The sequence below is a fragment of the Prunus avium genome, chromosome 5, assembly GCF_965620075.1.
Source record: "Prunus avium chromosome 5, drPruAviu1.hap1.1, whole genome shotgun sequence".
NCBI classification, from domain to species: domain Eukaryota; kingdom Viridiplantae; phylum Streptophyta; class Magnoliopsida; order Rosales; family Rosaceae; genus Prunus; species Prunus avium.
This window is the reverse complement of record NC_142288.1, coordinates 16,240,279-16,260,323: the sequence shown is the minus strand read 5'-3', so window position 1 is coordinate 16,260,323 and position 20,045 is coordinate 16,240,279. Positions and strand designations below refer to the sequence as shown.

At 36.1% G+C, this 20,045-nt stretch overlaps 2 protein-coding genes across 5 annotated transcripts; one reads left to right on the top strand and one right to left on the bottom strand.

Annotated features, from left to right (window-relative positions):
* Window positions 1–1,712: 1,712 nt before the first annotated feature.
* Window positions 1,713–2,802, top strand: LOC110768011 (abscisic acid receptor PYR1-like). The gene has a single exon (XM_088252938.1). The coding sequence runs from the start codon at window positions 1,781–1,783 to the stop codon at window positions 2,405–2,407; it is 627 nt and encodes a 208-aa protein (XP_088109064.1). The 5' UTR covers window positions 1,713–1,780; the 3' UTR covers window positions 2,408–2,802.
* A 6,654-nt stretch (window positions 2,803–9,456) lies between these two features.
* Window positions 9,457–12,031, bottom strand: LOC110768019 (protein HAIKU1). Of its 4 annotated transcripts, none has more exons than XM_021971699.2 (2): window positions 11,706–12,031; window positions 9,457–11,406 (listed from the first exon to the last, which is right to left on the bottom strand). In XM_021971699.2, the coding sequence occupies exon 2, from the start codon at window positions 10,980–10,982 to the stop codon at window positions 10,050–10,052; it is 933 nt and encodes a 310-aa protein (XP_021827391.1). In that variant the 5' UTR covers window positions 10,983–11,406; window positions 11,706–12,031; the 3' UTR covers window positions 9,457–10,049. The 4 variants fall into 4 exon arrangements, with proteins under 4 accessions (XP_021827391.1, XP_088109756.1, XP_088109754.1 ...); XM_088253630.1 differs by lacking the exon at window positions 11,706–12,031 and adding an exon at window positions 11,620–11,637; XM_088253628.1 differs by lacking the exon at window positions 11,706–12,031 and adding an exon at window positions 11,513–11,634.
* Window positions 12,032–20,045: the final 8,014 nt, after the last annotated feature.

The window sequence follows — 20,045 nt, the reverse complement described above, 5'->3', positions numbered from 1 at the left end:
AGTAGTTGTTAGTGCAGCTTCATTAAGCACTGGAAGAATCACAAAGCATAAAAAAGATGTGTCGATTCCGCCACTACCAAAACCGAAGATTATCCCCCACATGACAATCCTCATTGTTCCAGTTTGTTCAAGAATTAAGCCTTGATGGCCATTAACCAAACCACTTCTTCAAATTTGACGACTCAAGTATATCTGAAGACTTAATCATCCCGTTCAAAAACAAGTACTCGACACACCTGGATGAAACTCATCAGATAGATTGAATCAAAGTGATATCCAAGTAAACCATGAGATGTGGTGTGGTGGTAGCTCACCTCATTCCTTAACCATGAGGTTGGGGGTTCGATCCCCGCCCATGGGAATGGAGCGCATTTTGTGGCCAGCCGTTTACCTCCATTGGGAGAGCTCCCGCGGCGAAAGGGATTAGTCACTACTGTCGGCGGTGGATACCCTTGGGTCTCACCTAAAAAAAAAAAAAGTGATATCCAAGTAAATAATAAATCATAGAGCGTTTAACCGACACACTTAATAAATTAATACAATTTTATTTTGTACACATGTTCTTGTTTGATTGTTTTTGGAAAATTGAGTTTACACATCCATTCGAAAAGGCAGCATTAAACACTAAATTTGATTTCCCAATTAACTCACTCTTTTTTCCTTTTTACATGTCTTGATCTTTTAAGTCACTCTCATTCTTTGGAGAAAAGTCATTTTTTGTCCCTGTATTTTACCAAATCTTTCATTTTGATCCTTGTAGTTTAAACTATAACGATTTGACCCATCTAGTTTGATGTCTAAATTTTTGTCCAATTCTATGATGTAGTAAGCACTCATGTGTTTTTGTCTACTTGTGCCATCTACCTTCGTGCTCATCGAAAGTTTTGATTTTGGGGTTAAGATTTCTATCAATTTATATAAGATTTAGAGTGAGGACAAGTATAGGGTGCAAAAATTTCAATTCAGAGGTTGAAGAAGTGGCTCATCCCGTTGTGGTTGTGGTTGACAAAAAATACATGTCCACTTAAAGGGCACGCGCTTACTTAATCGCGAAATTGAACGTATCTTCAAATTGCAATAAGTATCAAACTAGTGGTTAAATTGTCAAAATTGAATTCATAGATACCAAAATAAAAACTTCGGGAAACTACAAGGATGAAGAGTGACTGTATTTCCCTTTTTTTTTAAACCTATATAAACTAACTTATACAATGCCCATAATGTACGATTCATTATACTTGCATTCTACTTCTTGTGAAAGGAAAGCATTACTGAATTTCCATTATTATCTTGTAGTGGTTCAAATATTTAAACAAATTGACCAATCCCATGCGCTATAACCTATACAATAATTAATCTCGACCTCTGTCACTTTATTATATATAATAATTTGCCGCATTGTCTTCTCTTTCTTCTTTGGGTAAAGCCATATCTGAATCTTGTCGTATTATGTATAGTTTTTATATTATTTTTTCTTTATGAAATTATTTTACAGAAAAAATAAAAGACGTGCAATTAGCTCGGCTTGCAGAGCTTAGCCAGATAGAACTGTCAAGCAAGCAACCAAGAAGAACCCATCTGTCCGCATCAACAAGTTGACACCTTTCCCATACACCTTTTTAAAAACCTATTTTTTTAAAATTCCCAAATTAACCCTTTCAATTTAATAAACAAACACATTTACCGTTTCACCCCTGCCATCCTACAAAATCCCCATCCCAAATAAACGAAAGTGCATCCCCTCATAAGCTCTTTCTTTTCTCTCTATCGGAGACTCGTAATGGAGAAAGGCGAGGGCTCAGCGGCCGAGAAAGACGCGGAGGAGACAACCCAGCACCACCTCACGATTCCCGCCGGGTTGACTCAGGATGAGTTCGATGACTTGAAGCGGATCGTGGCCGAGTTCCACAAGTACCCGGTGGGTCCCGGAAAATGCTCTTCCCTACTCGCGCAGCGCGTGTACGCTCCGCTCGACGCGGTGTGGTCGGTGGTGCGCCGCTTCGACAAGCCCCAGACCTACAAGCACTTCATCCGGAGCTGTACGGTCAAGGAGGGGTTTAAAATGACCGCAGGGTGCACGAGGGACGTCAATGTCATCTCCGGGCTACCGGCGGCCACCAGCACGGAGCGGCTCGACTTGCTTGACGACGACCGCCACGTCACCGGTTTCAGTATTACCGGCGGCGAGCACCGGCTCAAGAATTACCGGTCGGTGACGACCGTGCATGGGTTCGAGCGCGACGGGAGGATCTGGACCGTCGTTTTGGAATCGTACGTTGTCGATGTGCCCGAGGGGAATTCCGAGGAGGACACGCGTCTCTTCGCGGATACAGTTGTCAAGTTGAATCTCCAGAAGCTGGCGTCGGTCACGGAAGGGCTGGCGGACGCTAAATCGCAGGTGATGTGAGAAAGAAATTCACACGGATTTTTAAAAGAAGAAAAGAAAAGGAAAAAAAAACAAAAAATTTCTTTTTCTGGGGCTTTGTTTTGGGTTTTTTTAATTTCTGAATTTTGTAAGTACGCCGCCTCTCTTCCTTATCTTTCTGTTTTTTTTTAAAACTTTGGAATCACCAAAATGTCCTTGGTTTTAATGGATTGACCGGGATGCCATGCATGAGTAAGTTGAAATTGTGAGGAGAAGGTAAGGGCATTTCAGTCAATGCGTGTGTACAGAAATGTCAAAGCTGAGGGACAGTGATGTCATGTGTTCTTCTTTCTTTCTTTCTTTCTTACTGCCAAATTCCAATGTGAATATTTGATTTGGGCATTTGGGTTTGGAACTCAAGTGTGCTTTTCAATTTATTTCCTCTCTCTCTCTCTCTCTCTCTCTCCATATCTCTTTGATATTGTAATCTCTGCATTTTGTTGAGTGCAAGTTAGAAGTTAGGACCAACCAAAGGGCAAGGGATGAGTGGGTCACCTCCTAGTGCCTAGTTTAATCCCACCCTATAAATGAGCATTAAAGAAAATGGAATCTATGCTTTTGACTTTATGTAAGAATCTAATCGCGATAAATGGGGCTTTTTGTCCTTCGAATTCTCATCACAAATCACAATGCCCCATCATACTTTGTTCCAATTAAATGTTTTAATATGTTTGAAGAATAAACATAATAATTATTGATGAGAAAACACCAGTACAAAGAACTATAGATAAATTTTCTCCATATCCATATCCAAATGCAATCAAAAGTTGAATCGATCTACAGAGTGACTAGAATTCCCGATTCATTAATCTATATCGATTTTGAAAAGTACTACACATAAACAAAGAAGCATTACTATCACTCAACATCCTCTCGAGGCAAATTCGAAGAGACTCATAGCGCTATATCGGCTAAACTCGTAGTGTAATACCAGCTAAATTCGAACCCAAATGTGTTTTTTCTTAGGGCTTTCTATTCTTGAAGCATTTTATTTTAGGGACATCCTTATAAGGTTTATTCCGTATTGTATTTTAATAATCTAAATCGTCTATTTTTTAAGCACTCCGAATATCATCTTTGCAAAAACAAAACAGAAATTACTCAAATTCAAAACTATTTGACCACTCAATTAAATGGTTATCATTTTTATTTTATTTTTAATGAAATACTGTATTAATCAATTTTATTATTCACAAGTACATATCTTAGTGGTTTCCAATGTGTCTAATTTTTACAATGAATTAAAAGATGGATGGTTTGGATTTTTATTCGATGGATGAACTTTCATTACTAAAAATCTCACCCAAGAGGACGGTGCAAATACATCAATACAAGGAAACACAAATCTAATTTGCAATATCAGATGAATAGGAGCAAAGTACTACCCCAAATAATTATATCAATAGATAAACAAAACTAAAAACTGATAAAAACTAACAAAATTAAAAATAACATAGCAACAAAAACCATAGAAAAGCACAAGCACTACCAAACAGCCACCATAAACCAACAACACTCAAGGCAAAACAAATAGAACCATCAGGACAAGAAGAAGGTGGTGCAAGCACTCGAGCCGTAGCAGTGTTGTGGCTCTACACACCTTCCAAGATAATTGCGAGAAATCACTTTGCGGGTTATCTGCTACAATAAGGGAAAGTAAGAACCGATTGGAGAACAACCAAGGGATAACACTGAGTGGAATGGAATGGCAGAGATTTGGGGGAAAAATAAGGATAGGAGACATGAAGCCCCAACAAAGAGGCATAAAGCCCCAACAAAGAGGCAAGAAGCCCCACCAAAGAGGCAAGAAGCCCCACCAAAGAGGCAAGAAGCCTAGAAGCATGAAGCCCCAAAAACGAGCAGGAAAGCTCGAGCATGAACTGCGAAAGAAAATAAAAAACCAGGGAAGAGAGATAGGGAGAGGGGTAGAGACCTTCTCCTGAGAGCGGAACCAAAAATTTTTCAATGGGTGGGCTAGCTAAAGCTATTAGCTTAAAATCTATGGAGTTTTGTTTCGATACTTACTGTTTCTATAGTTTTTCTAAAAATAAAAGTACACATTGGGATAAAATAGTAAAAGGTTGAGAGTTAAAATAATGAATGTTTTATTAAGAGATTATGTTTCTTAATTGAGCAAACAAATTAAATATAAGATGATTATAGGCCTACAAAATTGAGTGGACAATGGGTTACAAGGCTACATTTGAGTGAGCTACTAAGTTTTTGTGGGATGTATAACATTAAAATACATGTAATATATTTTAATTTTATAAAAAGGCTACCTAGGCTAGAGCCCATGGTAGCCCTCTACCTAGTTCCGCCTACTCCCCCACAAGGAGGAGATGCGGCGTTGGATATGGAGAGCCCAAATTTTTCTAGGTCGCGGCGCTCTTGCCGTACATGTTGAGATTTTATTTTTATTTATTTATTTATTTATTGTGAACCACATAAGGTGTACCTCAAATGAGATTGGTTGGGGAATTCCACAAGGTGACTGTCTAATATATATATTATTTGTAGTTCTTAGCAATTTATCAGATTCAATGTATCTATATCAACCCCTAGGATAGACCAGTAAATTTATCAAAATGTAACTGAATAGTAATTAATTATTTATAGTTTTACCAAACAGAAAAGAAAGAAAAGAAAGAAAAGAAAGAAAAGAGTACAGCAACAGCAGCAGGTGAAAGGTTCATTGTACTGGTCACTGGTGGTGGCAAGAGTATTCATTGATGAGAGCTAGCAATTTGCATGTTGGCAGTTGAAAGCATTACTTACTTCTCTGACCATTGGTCTCCAGTCATTGTCACTTGTGATTGAGTTTGCATGTGATGCCATTGAGAAATACAATTCTTTTATTTTTTTTATTTTTTATTTCAAATATAATGATAATAATAATAATGATACATGGGAAGAAAAAGAAACCCATTTCTTCTTTTTCTCCTTTTTATTTCAAACGGTAAAGAAAAATGGAATTGAGTCACTCTAAAATTTGCCATTTTATCTCCTTTTGATTTAAACCCCTTTGAAATTCTCAAATGTATATGTATTGTTTTTTGAGAAGAAGACTTGATTCATAGAACCGAAAGACGTATATAGAGCGGCACAATACAGTAGAGAGGCACGATAACAGTGCCCTCTTTAAAATCTTCCTAGGAAACCTTGTTAGGTAGAGAGTAAGGTTAGAGAGGGTCTGTCCACAGAGAGAGAGAGAGAGAGAGAGAGAGAGAGAGAGAGAGTACTGCAGTAGGGGTCCAGATATGGAAGATTAACAATACTGTTGAAAGGAGAGGTCCATTTATAGTAGGACCTTATACCCTCTTTTCCGTTTTCAGCTTAAGATCGAAAAAGGGCATTCAACTATTGGGAGTAACATAAGTCTAGGGCCCCCCCATCCCTTTTTTTGTGTGGGGGTTTTACAATTTAGACCATACATAAGATCGAAGACGGAGAAAGACATGATGCGTGAGGAGAGCGATAGACAGAGAATAACGCTCACACTGACCCGAGAACATGGAAGTGTCTACATGTATTTTTTTTCTAGGACCATTATAAGAGTAGAGCGTTATTATAATGGACATGAAAACTGTACAAATCTGAACACAAGCATGAAAACCGATACCTTTATTATGAGAGTCAATGCTGTATCGTATAATTTGGTATCTTGGTTGGTGGTGGTGGTGGGGTGTGTGCCCTTGGAGATTATGCACACCCTTTCACACTGAAATTTTTTACTGGCAATTTATAGACAGAGTCAACGGTCTCGATGTCAGGCTGAGGCATGGGACCGGAACGTATCCGAATTGATGGATATGTTAGGTGTATCTTACAATACCATATACACTATGATGATGCTACCAGGGAAAAAAAAAAACACATTATGGTATGATGTGATGAGAACCAACGAAACAGCAACGGCCATGTGGCTGAATTATTATTGTTATTATGTTAGTCTAAATTGTTGAGCGGTAGTGGATTAGTTAAGTTGACTAGAGCAGATGTGCTCGATGTGTACTTCACTCTGCACTCGTGTTTGAATCTCATTTCTTGTAATTTAGATTAGATTAAAGTATAATATCGTTCGTATAAAAAGATGAGAGCCAACGAAACGGCAACGGCCATGTGTCTCAATTATTATTGTTATTATGTTAGTCTAAATTGTTGAGCTGGAAGTGGATTAGTTAAGTTGATTAGAGCAGATGTGTTCGATGTGTTTTCCACTATGCACTCGAGTTCGAATTCTCTTTTTTATAATTTAGATTAGATTAAAGTATAATATCGTTCATATAAAAAAAAAAGTGTAAAAATGTTTTTTGAGCAAAAAAGGAAATAATACAAAAATTGTGAACACGTATTCACTTTGCTACTCCTCACAAGTAATGTCCCACGATCAATATCAAATTAATTGACTGCAAATTTTTTCTGTGGCTATTAATATATTTTTTTTTTTTCAATTAGAGATAAGTCTCCAATTACACCAAGATATTATCTATATATATAAAGCAAAAGGCAGAGAATGGTGAAACATTCAAAATACCAGAAAATGCCCTTGGTTAATGCAAACATTAAGAATTGAAATTATTAATTAAATGAGGATAATATGGTAAATTCACACTTTTTTATATTTAAAAAAATAAAAATAAAAATAAAAATCAGATAATGGATCCTATTTTTATGGAACACAACTACCCATTATCTTTTTTAATTATAAAATAAAATAAATTTTTTTTAAAAAAAACCTCTCGCAGGCGCGGAAGCGCGTGCAGAGAGGCTAGTCTTAAATAAATAACAATAAACTAGGTAATGGCAGTATTGATCCAATTAATATCCAATAAATATTCTCATGTATCCAATTAATATTAATATTCTCATGTATTGATTAGAGATAAGCTCATAAGTCTCCAATTACACAAAGATCTTAGATAAATACATGAGAATATTAACAAGTGTAAAATCATCCACGTAATGATATTTGACAACATTTATTTATTATTTATTATTTATTATTTATAATTATAAATATAAAATAAAGGGAGAGAGATGATGAATGAATTTATGATAGGAAATAATAAAGATAGTGTATAGAAAATAACAAACCATCAGGCAATCAGTCTAAGTTTTTATTTTTTTGGACTATTTTATGTACTCTTCTTCTCACTTAAGCGTGTTGAGTTGAGAAGACATGAGCAAAGGAGTTTTGAGCAATTATTGTTATATTTTCTATGCTAAAGCAATACCCGGGGATGGACAAATTGGTAAGAAATGCATACGTCTGCTATATTTAGCTTCTCCTCCACTCCCCCTTTTTCCCATGATTAAGAAAAAAAATGCTTGCCAACAGGGTTTAGTCCGGTGAAAGAGGCCTTGACTTCTAGATTACTGGTGGGAAAACTCTTATAACATCTTGATAGTGTGTGAGAAAACCTCATTCCTCCAATATTGCTTGTATAAAACTAAAAATAAAACAATTTTTTATTATTATAAAAAGGGCTTGAATTTCCTATAACCCAAGTTAAATTTAGTAGTCTCAAATCTTCTCTTTCCTCAAAGAGCAACGCCTAAAGGTTAAAAACAAGACAATTTGTAGCTCAAGCGATTAAAGGTATTTGCCTATGAATATGAGGGTCTGTGCTCTATTCATTCTCCCGTAATATTGTTTGCATAAAAAAAAATTACAATTTTTTTTTTTTACAATTTTTTTTAAAAAAAACTTCAAGGTTAGAAGCAAGCATTAAGAACCAAGATGCGAGGATTCATGGTTAAATCTCACATCTTACCCTTAACCCTAAGGATATATGGCTTTTGGGTCATGATCAGGTTACTGATAAGCCACAAATGCTAGGGCATCCTTTCCTATGCCATCCCTCATCTTCATTATGTAACAGGATCAAAATTACAAATCCAACATATGCTTGATAAGGCATAGCAAGGAAAATGGCTGTGCCCTATACTTGATAGGGCATAGCCAGTTTCCTTTCTACAAGAATGCATTCATATTTCATCTTCTACTATCTAGAGCAATCTTCATACGGATGTCCTATGTAAATAAAAGTATCAACGGTTACGCCCCGGGCCCTAAATCATTTAATCAGCCTAGATCAATTCTAAGTGCAGCAACTCATCTTTCCCTTCTAAACAATACCATAACTATTCAGACTTGATCTGCTCCATAAATTTCCTCAATGAGAAAAACCCTAAAGGTTAGGAACGTCAAGCAGTACAGAAACAAGATGTGAGGATTCTTAGTCAATCTCATATCTCTAACCCATATCTCACCCTTGGTTTTGATCATGCTAATAAGACACAATTGCTAGTAAGGTCCTCCTTTTACTATATAACATACTCAATTCTAATAATTACAAGAACTCTATGCACAATTCGAAAAATGCACGGCCATGTTATTCTTACCATAACTAAAGGTGTAAATAAGGTCCACCACTCAAAACTTCATCTGATCACCCAACAGCCAGATCATAAGAAATAGGGATATACAGGAACACAGGCACCCAATCTTGCAATGAAAAATAGCTGAAACCCTATCCTATCCACATCCAAGTGTAAAAGCGAAAGAAAAATGGAGCAAGAGTTGAAAGACATTGAATGGCTGCAAATACAGTAGCACCACTAAGTTGGAATGTACATAAAAATACTTCCCCGCCCACAACGCCACTTGTGAGGAGAAGAGTCATTTTTACCAGTAAGTACAATAATAATGCCAGGAAGTCTAATGCTTAAACAAAAGGAAAAATGCTAAGATGAAGATAGTTGAAGAGAAGAATGCTGGTAGATGTTAAATGCATTCCCTCAACATACATGAATCTCGTAAGAATTAAATTATATTTCTTCTTTCTCGTACTATTTCTTTCAAAAAAGGAAATTAGCAAGTCACATGCGTCAGAAATTCATTATCTAGGTAAATAATCTTGGCATTATATATAGAAATCTGGGTTGTAGTTTCTCAATTTCATTTTCTTTCACAAACATGAGAAACTAGAATTACTTCATCCCAACACATCATTACAATGTTTAAATTTAAAGCAGAAAAACAATGAACTAGTAGCATTATTCAAATAATGAGTTGGTCAAACAAGAAATTCTTCCTTGAACAAATCTAGGTACAACAAAACTATAATCACTAATACGAAAATTCATTTCGCATGCCAGCTAACTTAAGAAGAGTTAACATCATCAAACTACAGTTTAATTCAAATATCACAAAATTACAAGAACTCTTCCACTATAGACCCTACATAGTAAGTTTCAAGTGTCCTACCTCCTTTCATGTTATAGCTCCATCTTTCCAGTCTTTCAAATTACAGCTCCTGTCCAATCTTCCCATTGCATTGTTGATCTTCACTATATTGCCTAAATTGAACTTGTTGAAAACAAAAATAAATAAAAAAGATAGCAGCTGATACAGGATTCAAGAATCAAAAAAGATGTAGAGCCTATCAACGAAAGAAAGATAAAAAATGAAAGCTGAACACTAGAGGTAGCCCAAAGGGCCACTTACACTACCAGTATACAACACTGTTTTCACAAATGAAGAAGTAGATGAGAGTCCACATAAAGACAGACCTCAGGAGAAAGCATGGAACTGACATACATAACAATGGTGAGACAACTATTGGTCCCTCCATCTTGGACTTGAAATGGGGAAAAACCCCGAAGGAGATAATGGAAATAAATAACCCGGAGAGGGTGGAGGTTGAGGCCCTGGACCTAATATCCCTGATTGGGCCATGGGTGAAAACTGAAAATTGGGGGTCAGTGGTGGAGGAAACTGCATCCCAGGTGAAAGCAATGGATAAGGTGACCTTGGGGACAACAGGTTCATGTAACCTGTTGGGGATGGCAATAAGAACTGTGAAGTTGGTGAGGGTAAGAGGGCAGGACCATTCACTGGTGGGTGTGGTAGATTAGGCGCAGGTGGTACAGGACCATTCATTCTTGGGGGCGGGTGAGCAGGCATGGAAGGGTTAGGAAGTAAACCAGTCGATGGTGCCTGAGACTGACTTTGACCTGGCCCTTGTGGTTGTGGCTGCGCTTGGTTTCCCCTTGGAGTTGGATCCAGCATCGAACTTTGAAGGTACCTCATATATGCTGAGATAGGAGACTCAGCTGTATTTGCCCACATTGAGTCTCCATGTGGAAATGGCGGCATCAGTGTAGGTGATGGTTGTCCAAACTGAGGCCTCATGAAGTTATTATTGTATGGAACCGGCGGTGGGGCTGAAGGATGAGGTGCTGGAGGTGGGATTACTGGTCTATTATTGATAGGTGTTAATGGAGGAGGCCGAATTCTCTGCAACCGCATACTTTGGGGTTTTGGCGGATTCTGAGGAGGTCTAGGCAAAGGTTCTTGTGATGGCGAACCAGTAAGCTGCTGAACAATGTTGCGGAAATCATTCTTGCTTATGTTGTATACCTGAGGCTGAGGCTGTTGCCTAGCGGCATTATTAGCAAAATTGGGTTGGTGCAATGGACTCTTCCTTATATTTTTCCCAATTTTGTTCACACCCAAATGATCATTATGCCTGTTTGCGGAGTTATCCATTTTGAGGAAAACACAAACAAACTCACACCACCAACCAATTAACTTTCGCCAATGTCCCACAAAGTCAAGCCATTCGCATAAGCTTCAAAACAATTGCCCAGTACTTCAACAGAAAGCTCAAATACAACTTTCCAACTCCTTGAATCTCAAATACAACTTCACCAAACGAAATATATGTACTTCTGCTAAGTACCCACAAAGTCAAACCATTCCAAAGCTTCAAAGGATACCCAAAAACTCACAAACCAAGCTCAAAACAACCCCAGTTTTGTTCAGTGATAAGTATTGAACGCAACAATCTTAGAAAATGCAACCAATTCAAACAAATCGAAAAGCACAAAAGCTGCCCTCACAGTCCAACACAAAAGCCGCAGATACAATTAGCTTCAGAAACCAGGCAAAAGTTCCAAGCTAAGACAGATTCCTGTAATAACAAAACCACAAATCTTAAATCTCCCTGTAGCTTTAACCCAAAAATAAAAAAAAAAAACCCAAAAAAACAATTCAAGCAAACAGAACAAATATCTTACTGTAATTGAACCACAAGCATACCACAAAGAAAACCCAATTTCAGAAACTCCAAAACCCACCTACAAATTTTAGTTTTTTTTCCTTTTGGGTAAAGAAGAAAACCCACCTAGAAAATTCTTCAAATGGTTCACAAGACAAAGAGTAAACGCAAAGAAACGTAGAAAAGTAAGAAGAGAGGGAATAGAAAATTACGCCTTGACTTGAGGAAGTGATACGGCAAAGAAGAGTCAACCTGGATCTTTTTTCCTCTTTGAGCTTTCTATCAGCAGCAAAGAAACAAGACAAACAAGGAGAAAGGTGGTGCGGGAAGAAGCCCTGGCAATTTAGTAAATTAGCAATTTGCAGAATGAGTTGTGCAAGTGGGTCAAATATGGAAGGAAAGGAATGAATGAATGAGAGAAATTTAGATGTAAAACGAAGAAAATAAAAGAAAGAAAGGGCGTGTTTGGGTGAGAACGCAGTGGGGGCCAAAAAGCGAAAAGCCAAAAGCGTGACGACGGGCTTGCGTTGATTATTGTATACAATTTACATTTTCTACTACAAATGAAAGTTTTTATTTTCCGATTTCAGAAGAGAGAGAGAGAGGTGAGTCAAAATTAAACGGAATTGACGCTGATTTGATACTGCTACCTCTCCGTTCTGTAGGTTTTGACCGACCTTCCCCTAACTACAATCTGACATTAGAACAAAAATCTTTGTGGGTGTCGTAATCATAAGCAGCGGATTTAATACCAAGTTTTCATTTTGTCAAAACAATTTACAGCAATATGCCAATATCGTCTAAGGGATATGTGAATGAAGTCGGCAAATATGTGCTATACGAACTTATATGGCATGTTGCGTATTCATTTGTCATATTGAAAAATTGATCACTCTAATAGACTAAGCAATTTAATTGTATTAACTATTATTATATTATTTACTTTCATCTCTTACATTATCTTTTACTACTACATAAAAAATAATGGGAGAATGCATATGTGGGTTAGTCTAGTTGGGCAAGGCAGTGTGCCCGCCCACAACCGAGTTCAAACCAATTAGGGAGAGTATGTATATTTTACCTAGTCATTTACTTATTCCCTTGGAGAAGAAAAGGGCTTATGTGGCGCATCAAACATGGTTTGCCTACTCATTTGTCTATACCCTTAGTAATACTCTGATTATAGGTCTTTTGTGACTTTATAAAAAGAAAACAAAAGGAGTTATTTTCCACCTTGATTAAAATTTTGTTGTGATTTGCAGCTGATAGTTAAGGTACTAAATATCAATGTTAATAAAAATATAAGAAAATTAGAATTGAAATATATATTATAATTTTTTTTATATACAAGTGAAATATATATTATATATTTTTTTATATATAAGGGATAGTCTAAATTATTATAAATTAATTTAATCTAGAAAGAAAGGGACTCGAACTTGAGTGAAAATAAATTTTTTTTTGTTCTTTCATTTTTCTTATATTTAGGGACACTCTCTATGCTCAACTATTCTAACCCACATATGCCTAAATGTATTATAAGAAAGGGGTCCAAGCCCTACTCAATTATGCATAGCCTTAAAGATTGAATGGGCTGGGTCGAATCCACCCTATCTTAAATAGGCTAAGCCCAGACCCTACCCAAGGGTCAAGAATGTTCATGATCATGAATGGAGCTTATATAGCCCTATAAAAAAGGGCACTAATAATAAATTAAATAAAATCATAATTAATTAAATACAACCATAATTAATATTAATTTACTTTTATATGAATATTAAATCAATCATAATTTTTGGCAAAAAAAATCAAATCAAATCAAATCATAATTAATTAAGAGTGTTGCTATTTCCACCCAATGTCCTATTTTCCAACCCACTTTATCTTCTCATCCACCATGTAAATTTAGAAAAACATAATCTCATATTTCCACCCACCATTATTCCTAACATACCATTTAATTATTAATTCAAGCAAATTCTCTTTGCTAAGCTGATTCAATTCGAATCTCAGCAGGGTTACAAAGCCAAGGAGACCAGTAAGAATCCTCATTATGGGCAAGGAGGGAAGCATTATCCATGTATAAAAGACCCTCATCCAAGATAAGAGTAGGAATGAACATGATGCCAATACGGTTAGAAAATAAGACTTTACGTACCACAGTTAAATAATCCTCTCATAAAATTAAAATGATCCTAATCAAAAGTGAGTAGGTGATCACTGCATAATTGTATATCATTTTATACCCTTATAGCATATGATTTGATTATGTTTTTGAGTTAAACTTGTGCCTTTAATCTCTTTTGTGTTTGTTATTCAGTTAATTGAGCTCTAAGTACCATTGGAGGCATTGGATATAAGAAGATGCAAAATGGTGCAAAGAACGTGCAAACCTGAAGTAGTTAGCAACTTGTTTCGGGCTTAACATCTTCATCTGACCTTGGATTGGCCCAAATGACATGTGGTTGGAAAGATGACATTCTGGACTTCAAGTTGGAGGGCTCAAAGTCGTCATTTGCTGAAGTGAAGCCCAAGTTATGAGCCCACGAAATTGTTGGTCATTTTGACCTAAGCATGAGCTAATTGTTGCTTGGTAATTCTGACCTAAGCATGAGCTGTTGCTGATGGTGGGGAAGTTAGGTGAAGCAGATTCATTACTTATAATTGAAGTGGAGCTTTCCAGCAATCAAAAGAAATAAAAGAAGATGAAGTGGGAGTTGTAGCACTAACCCTAAAGAGAAGAGAAACTAATTTCAAATGCAATTGTGTGTTAGGTCAAGTAGGTGTGGTTGGTGGACTCAATTGTAAGATCAGATTTCAACTAACCCATGTGCCTATAAATAGAGAGTCCCCAAAGAGCTGAGACTCATTCATTGATAATTCCTCATTCTAAAATACCTTTCATTACATTGTACACAAAAGGGAGAGTTGAAAGTCTCAAAGAGAGAGTTGAGAGTCTCAAAGGGAGAGTTGAGAATCTCAAAGGGAGAGAAGAGAGAAGGTACCAGCTGGAAGGCTTTGGCCTCTTGGTAGCCATGGAGATGAAGCATATCCATCTCTAGCATGCTTTCCCTATCTTTTACTTCCCCCTTTGCCTTTTATTTTCTTCTTGTATTTCTTTAGATTTACTTTGTCTTTCTGTCATTAGTTTTAATAAACATCTTGCTGGTCTTGTATCATGGTTTGAGTTTATAAAGTTTGATTTCATTCATTAATTTTTCTTCACTGTTTTAATAGAACTACTTTGCATCCTTTGATTGATCACCTTAGGTTTTATACATTCTACTCTTGTTAGGAAGGTTTGGGGACCATCATATCATCATTCCTTCCACTAGCAACTCATGAACTGCATATAAATGGTTCATGTGATTTGGTTTCTAGGACTCCTAATGTAAACACCATGCTTTGGGGTCCTTGTGATGTTCAATGCAATCTGATCCAAACACCATGGACATATTTGTGAATATCGTCATGAGTGAATCAATTTGTTTACTTGTTGCCATAACATGATTAGAACAATTAGGATGGACCCTAAAACCTCACCATCTTGTCTTAGTTCTTTTCTTTCTTTCTTGTTTTATGTTCTTTTGTTTTTATTTTTGTTTTGTGTAGGGAAATTGAATTGGATCATTCAATCACCAATCCTGATGGGACCGACCTCGCATTTACATATGCTAAACTATCAACGGCTCATGCACTTGTGAGTATCACAAGTTGAGGATGCAGTTGAATTGATCTTGGCGCAGTTGAATTTATGCAACAAGTTTTTGGGGCCGTTGCATGGGATTGGTAACTCACTTGATTCTATTTGGTTTTATTTTATTTTTTATTTTATTTAGTAACAAGACAGTTTTATGTTTTTTTATTTAATGATGTTAATTGATAAGTTGTGTTTGTAGTTCAACGAATAGGACAATTGCCTCCAAGTAAGAGACATGGGTTTGACTCCTAGCTTACACAACACAAATATTTATAAATCTGAAAGTCAATTGTCAATTTTTTTATAAACCACATACAAGCTTTGGAAATTTTTAAAAGTGTGTCACATTTGGAGTTACTGAAAATAGCTAAAACAATATTCGTGTCCCATTATATCTTGTTAAAGAGGCTAGTTGATTGTAGAGAAGCACTACAAACTACTGTTAATGAAAGAGTATGGAAAGATTTGTTGAAAAATTTAGATAAAGGCAAAAGGAATTTAGCTACTCTCGTTCAAAATACCATGCAAGATGATAATTTTTGGGCACATACTGAGGCAACATTAGATTTCACAAAGTCAATTTATCTGGTGGTAAAATTTGCTGATGATGATGGCTAAAAGATGGGTGAAATTTATGAAAGAATAGAATGCTTGGCGAAATAAAAGATATTATGGCAAGTGGAATATATGCCAAACATTTTCTTGAGGCTCGTTTGCTACGAGAACAATTCGCTCGCTTCCATCAACGAAAAGGTTTTTATGGTTCACTAGAGGCTCAAACATATGCTGTGGTTATGGATATTGATGTAAGAAATGTGCCCTAAGAGCCAATACATTTGATGTAATCTCCTTAGAATACATTTCGTATATGATAAATAAAGGGCAATATTATTTTGTTATCTTTTATGTCGTGTAAAGAAACAAAAGTCCAGGGTGTACTAAATAAGAGATAAAGTAATCTAAAGAAGTTTAGATTCGGGAGACCTTTAATCTCTAACTGTAGTATCCCAAAATGTTCCTAATCATAAGGTTATCAAATGGGCATTGATAAACCGTCAAGATTGGCACATACTATGTATGCTCAATAATGAGGATGGTTGGTCTCAAACCATTTGTGTAGTTGACACTAATACAAGTATGTGGGTGCTCATTAGTGAATGAGTACACTGAACGCGATCAACCGGAGTTCTCGTATGGAGTATTTATCTATATGTCAAACGAGAACTCATAGTTGCAATAATGCAAATTAGTCCTTAGACCTGAGGCATCATGGTTGTCTTGTGATGCGTTATTGATCTTTGATAGCTCACAAAGGCAAGTTGTAAAAGATTTTCCTTATGTGTTATTGGGATCTCTTAATTCATCATGGAGGCATGTGAATGTACAATAAGGAATCTCTACCTTGATAAAGAAAGGAGAATGTTTCAAGATATGATTCAGTGAATCTTCGGCCGAAGTACTTGAACATGATTTAGAAAGTGGTTTTAATTGTGTTCTATTGAATCATATGAGTTTAATCATATTAGGGGTTTGACATTATCAATCCGTACCCTAACAATATGATTGGAAACATTGTATAAGAGAAGGACCGTATTGCATTGCAATTCCAACTGAATAGGTTCTTCATCTATTCTAATTAGCTTGGGTAGCCATGATATATTGCTAGATGTCACTCTTGGCTTGTGGAAGTCCTAGGACTGATTGTGATCAATCCAAAATAAAGGAAGAATTAAAAGGGGGTTTTAATTCCAGTTGGTTAGAAAGAGTTCTAATGTTTTCCCACTGCCTTGCTAAATTAGAACCTAATGGATCGCACACCTTAAATGGTTAACTTTGAGTAATACAAATGAGAATGAGGAAATCAATTTGATTGATTTGATGTGGATGATTTACTACGTGTAAAAATGTATTTGGGCCTCGGTAATAGTTAATGAGAAGCCCAAATGATTGGGTATCAAGCCCATGGACTTAAGACACCTAAATTATGGCTTAAGTGTCATAAGGCCCAATTTTGGAAGCCCAATGGGGTTTGGCCGAAAATGCTTAAGTAAAGGTGTATGGGAATTGTTTCCAAAAGCTAATTAACACAACAAACACAATCCAACATCAACCAAATAGGTTTGGGAGATCAAAGAGAGATAGTTGTGAGTTTTCAAGAGTGAAACACAATCATCTTTCAAAGGGGTTTAGATTGAAACCAATCTTGAGGATCTTGCACTAGCATCCTTGTATTCTCAAGATACTTCTTCTCATCTCAAGGTTCCATTGGTGTGGAGACTTAGAGGCCATATACTTTTGTGGCTCATAAGGAGGAGAAAGATCAAAGAGGAGATCAACAAAGGGAAATCATCAAGAGAAGACCAAACACAAATTGGTTCATATAATTGCTTCAAGGGTAATGATATCTTATCCTTTTCTCTTGTACTTTCACTTTATGAAATCATATCAATGTTCATGGCTTAAGATACTTGGAAGAAGTTTTGTTTTGAATTTAAACAACCACCATATTCTTCCGCTGCGATTAATTTGATTAAATGCATGTTTAATATTCAAATCAACTTCTTAAAAATGTTTTAAAACCAACAATTGGTATCAGAGCCATAGGTCATGAACTTGATATGTTTCTAGGGTTTAGAGATGCATATGTGGGTTACAAATTCATTTAAAAGTGTAATGGTTATACTTGATTTATTTTGATATGATTAAGTGTAAATCAAATGGAGTGAAAGGGGTTGTTTGGGATTTTGAATTTCCGGATTTATGTTTTGATGATTGATGCTCTCTTTGTATGCATATATGTATGTATGAACATTAGAGCATAGTTGCATTAAAACCCCATGATTTTAACTTCATGAAATATTTGATACTAAGAGCATGAGATGGTTAAAATGGAATATGGATTTTTCCGGAAATAGCATGAACATTCATATAAGTTCATATGCATGTTCTTGGTGTTCTTGATGTTCTTGTTATGGGATCTTTTTGATCCATAAGTTAGGTGGCTAATCTTGATGATTGTGTTTAGTGGAATTTTCCACCAAAATAGGTCAAAAGATGATGATGGTGTTTTATTATAAAATTAAAAGTTTTTCAAAAAATGTTTCCACTCAATAAACTTTTACCCACCACTAAAATTAATAAGATTACTTTGGTGAGTGTGTGAGGCTTTCTAGGTATAAATGTTGTTGATTTGATATAAAATGCAAAAGTTGTTCAAATTATTCCCATAACTAATTATTTACCCACCACACTAAAATTAATTTTGATTACTTTGGTGAGTGTGGTTGGCCTACCTAGTCACATTCATGATTATTCACCTTGTTGGAATAATCATGATCACCACTTTGTATTATACAAATGCATGCTTTAACCCCACACCCTAGTGGATCAACTTTGGATCCATTATTAATTGTTGAATAGTTTTGGACCTAATTACTATATATGATAAGTGTAACTATGTCCAAAAGATTTCCACAATTACTTTTGCTATTGTAGTAAAACGTTTTCACTCCATGGTAAATTTATTTTGAATATGGTTACCACTTGAATTAAACCCACATATGTATGCAACCCAAGAGTATGTATTTACATTGCTAGTTTAATTGTTTAAAGCGTTTAAATAATTAAAGGATGGTTATGGACTTAGACCAAACAATTGAGCTATGTGATTGGCCGCTTATTGGATATGTATTCGATTTTGATTGGCTATGTAATAATGAAATGGCTTTCATGCCTAATTTATTTGGCTATGTAATAATGAAATGGCTTTCATGCCTAATTTATTTTTTATGCGCGCGTAATTAAAATGAATCACCTTCCAAGACCATGATCCAACATGGTGGCTCGTGTTGGATCAACAAGAAAGTCCATAATCATCCTATAAGCCCAATGCAATTTGAATGTTCGGTAATGACAATAATTAACCAATTAGTAGCACCATGTATTCTCGCTATCTTAAGCAAATGGTTTCTAAAATATTTAGTGGGAGTATTATGTGCTACTAATATGTTGCATTGGGAACCATTTAATGAGATTAGATAGGTATTTTTAACATGATTAAAATTGGATTAAAATGAGACCAAATTAACTACCCTCAAAGCAATATTAAGTTGATAAGCGAAATGGCATTTTGAATGCTATTTTGTGGCCTTCCACCATGGTAGTCTCTTATTGGGTGGCACATTTACACTTTGTTGTACCTCAGTGAGGCAACATCCAGTACTTGTAACCATCCAAGGGAAGCCTATTACACATACTTGATGTAGTGCGGATAGATAACGAGTGTGGCCAACAAATCGTTAGGTTGAGGTCATGCTTGAAACCCTATACCCACAAGCATGGTGGGAATAACTTAACTAAGACGAACGAAACCAACAAACTGTTAGGTTGAGGTCTAGTTCTCTAGAGGCCATAGTGATGGGTATTCGCATGAATGATGTGATTGGATAAGAGTATCCTCTCATTAGTAAGATAGCAATCCAACAAACTGTTAGGTTGAGGAAAACTATATGAAATTGAGACTCCCATCCCCACTAAGAGCTTCAACGGAAACTCTCGAATTTCAAGAGGGATATGAAATTTGCCAAAAATAGTGGGAGCTACCATCATGACTTAAAGACCCTAAGTTTTTGGTAGAAGATTAATCTAAACTAAAATTTGTTTACGTTGTTGCAGAATTTTCAAATGGCCGTTAAAAACCCAATCTCATCGATACTTAACAATTACATCCTTGATGGCACGAACTATCCGGGTTGGCTTCGCAAAATGAAACTTGTCCTTAAAATGGATGAGATTGATTATGTGTTGACACAAGCCCCACCACATATTGCTCCTGACGAAGAAGCTACTCAGG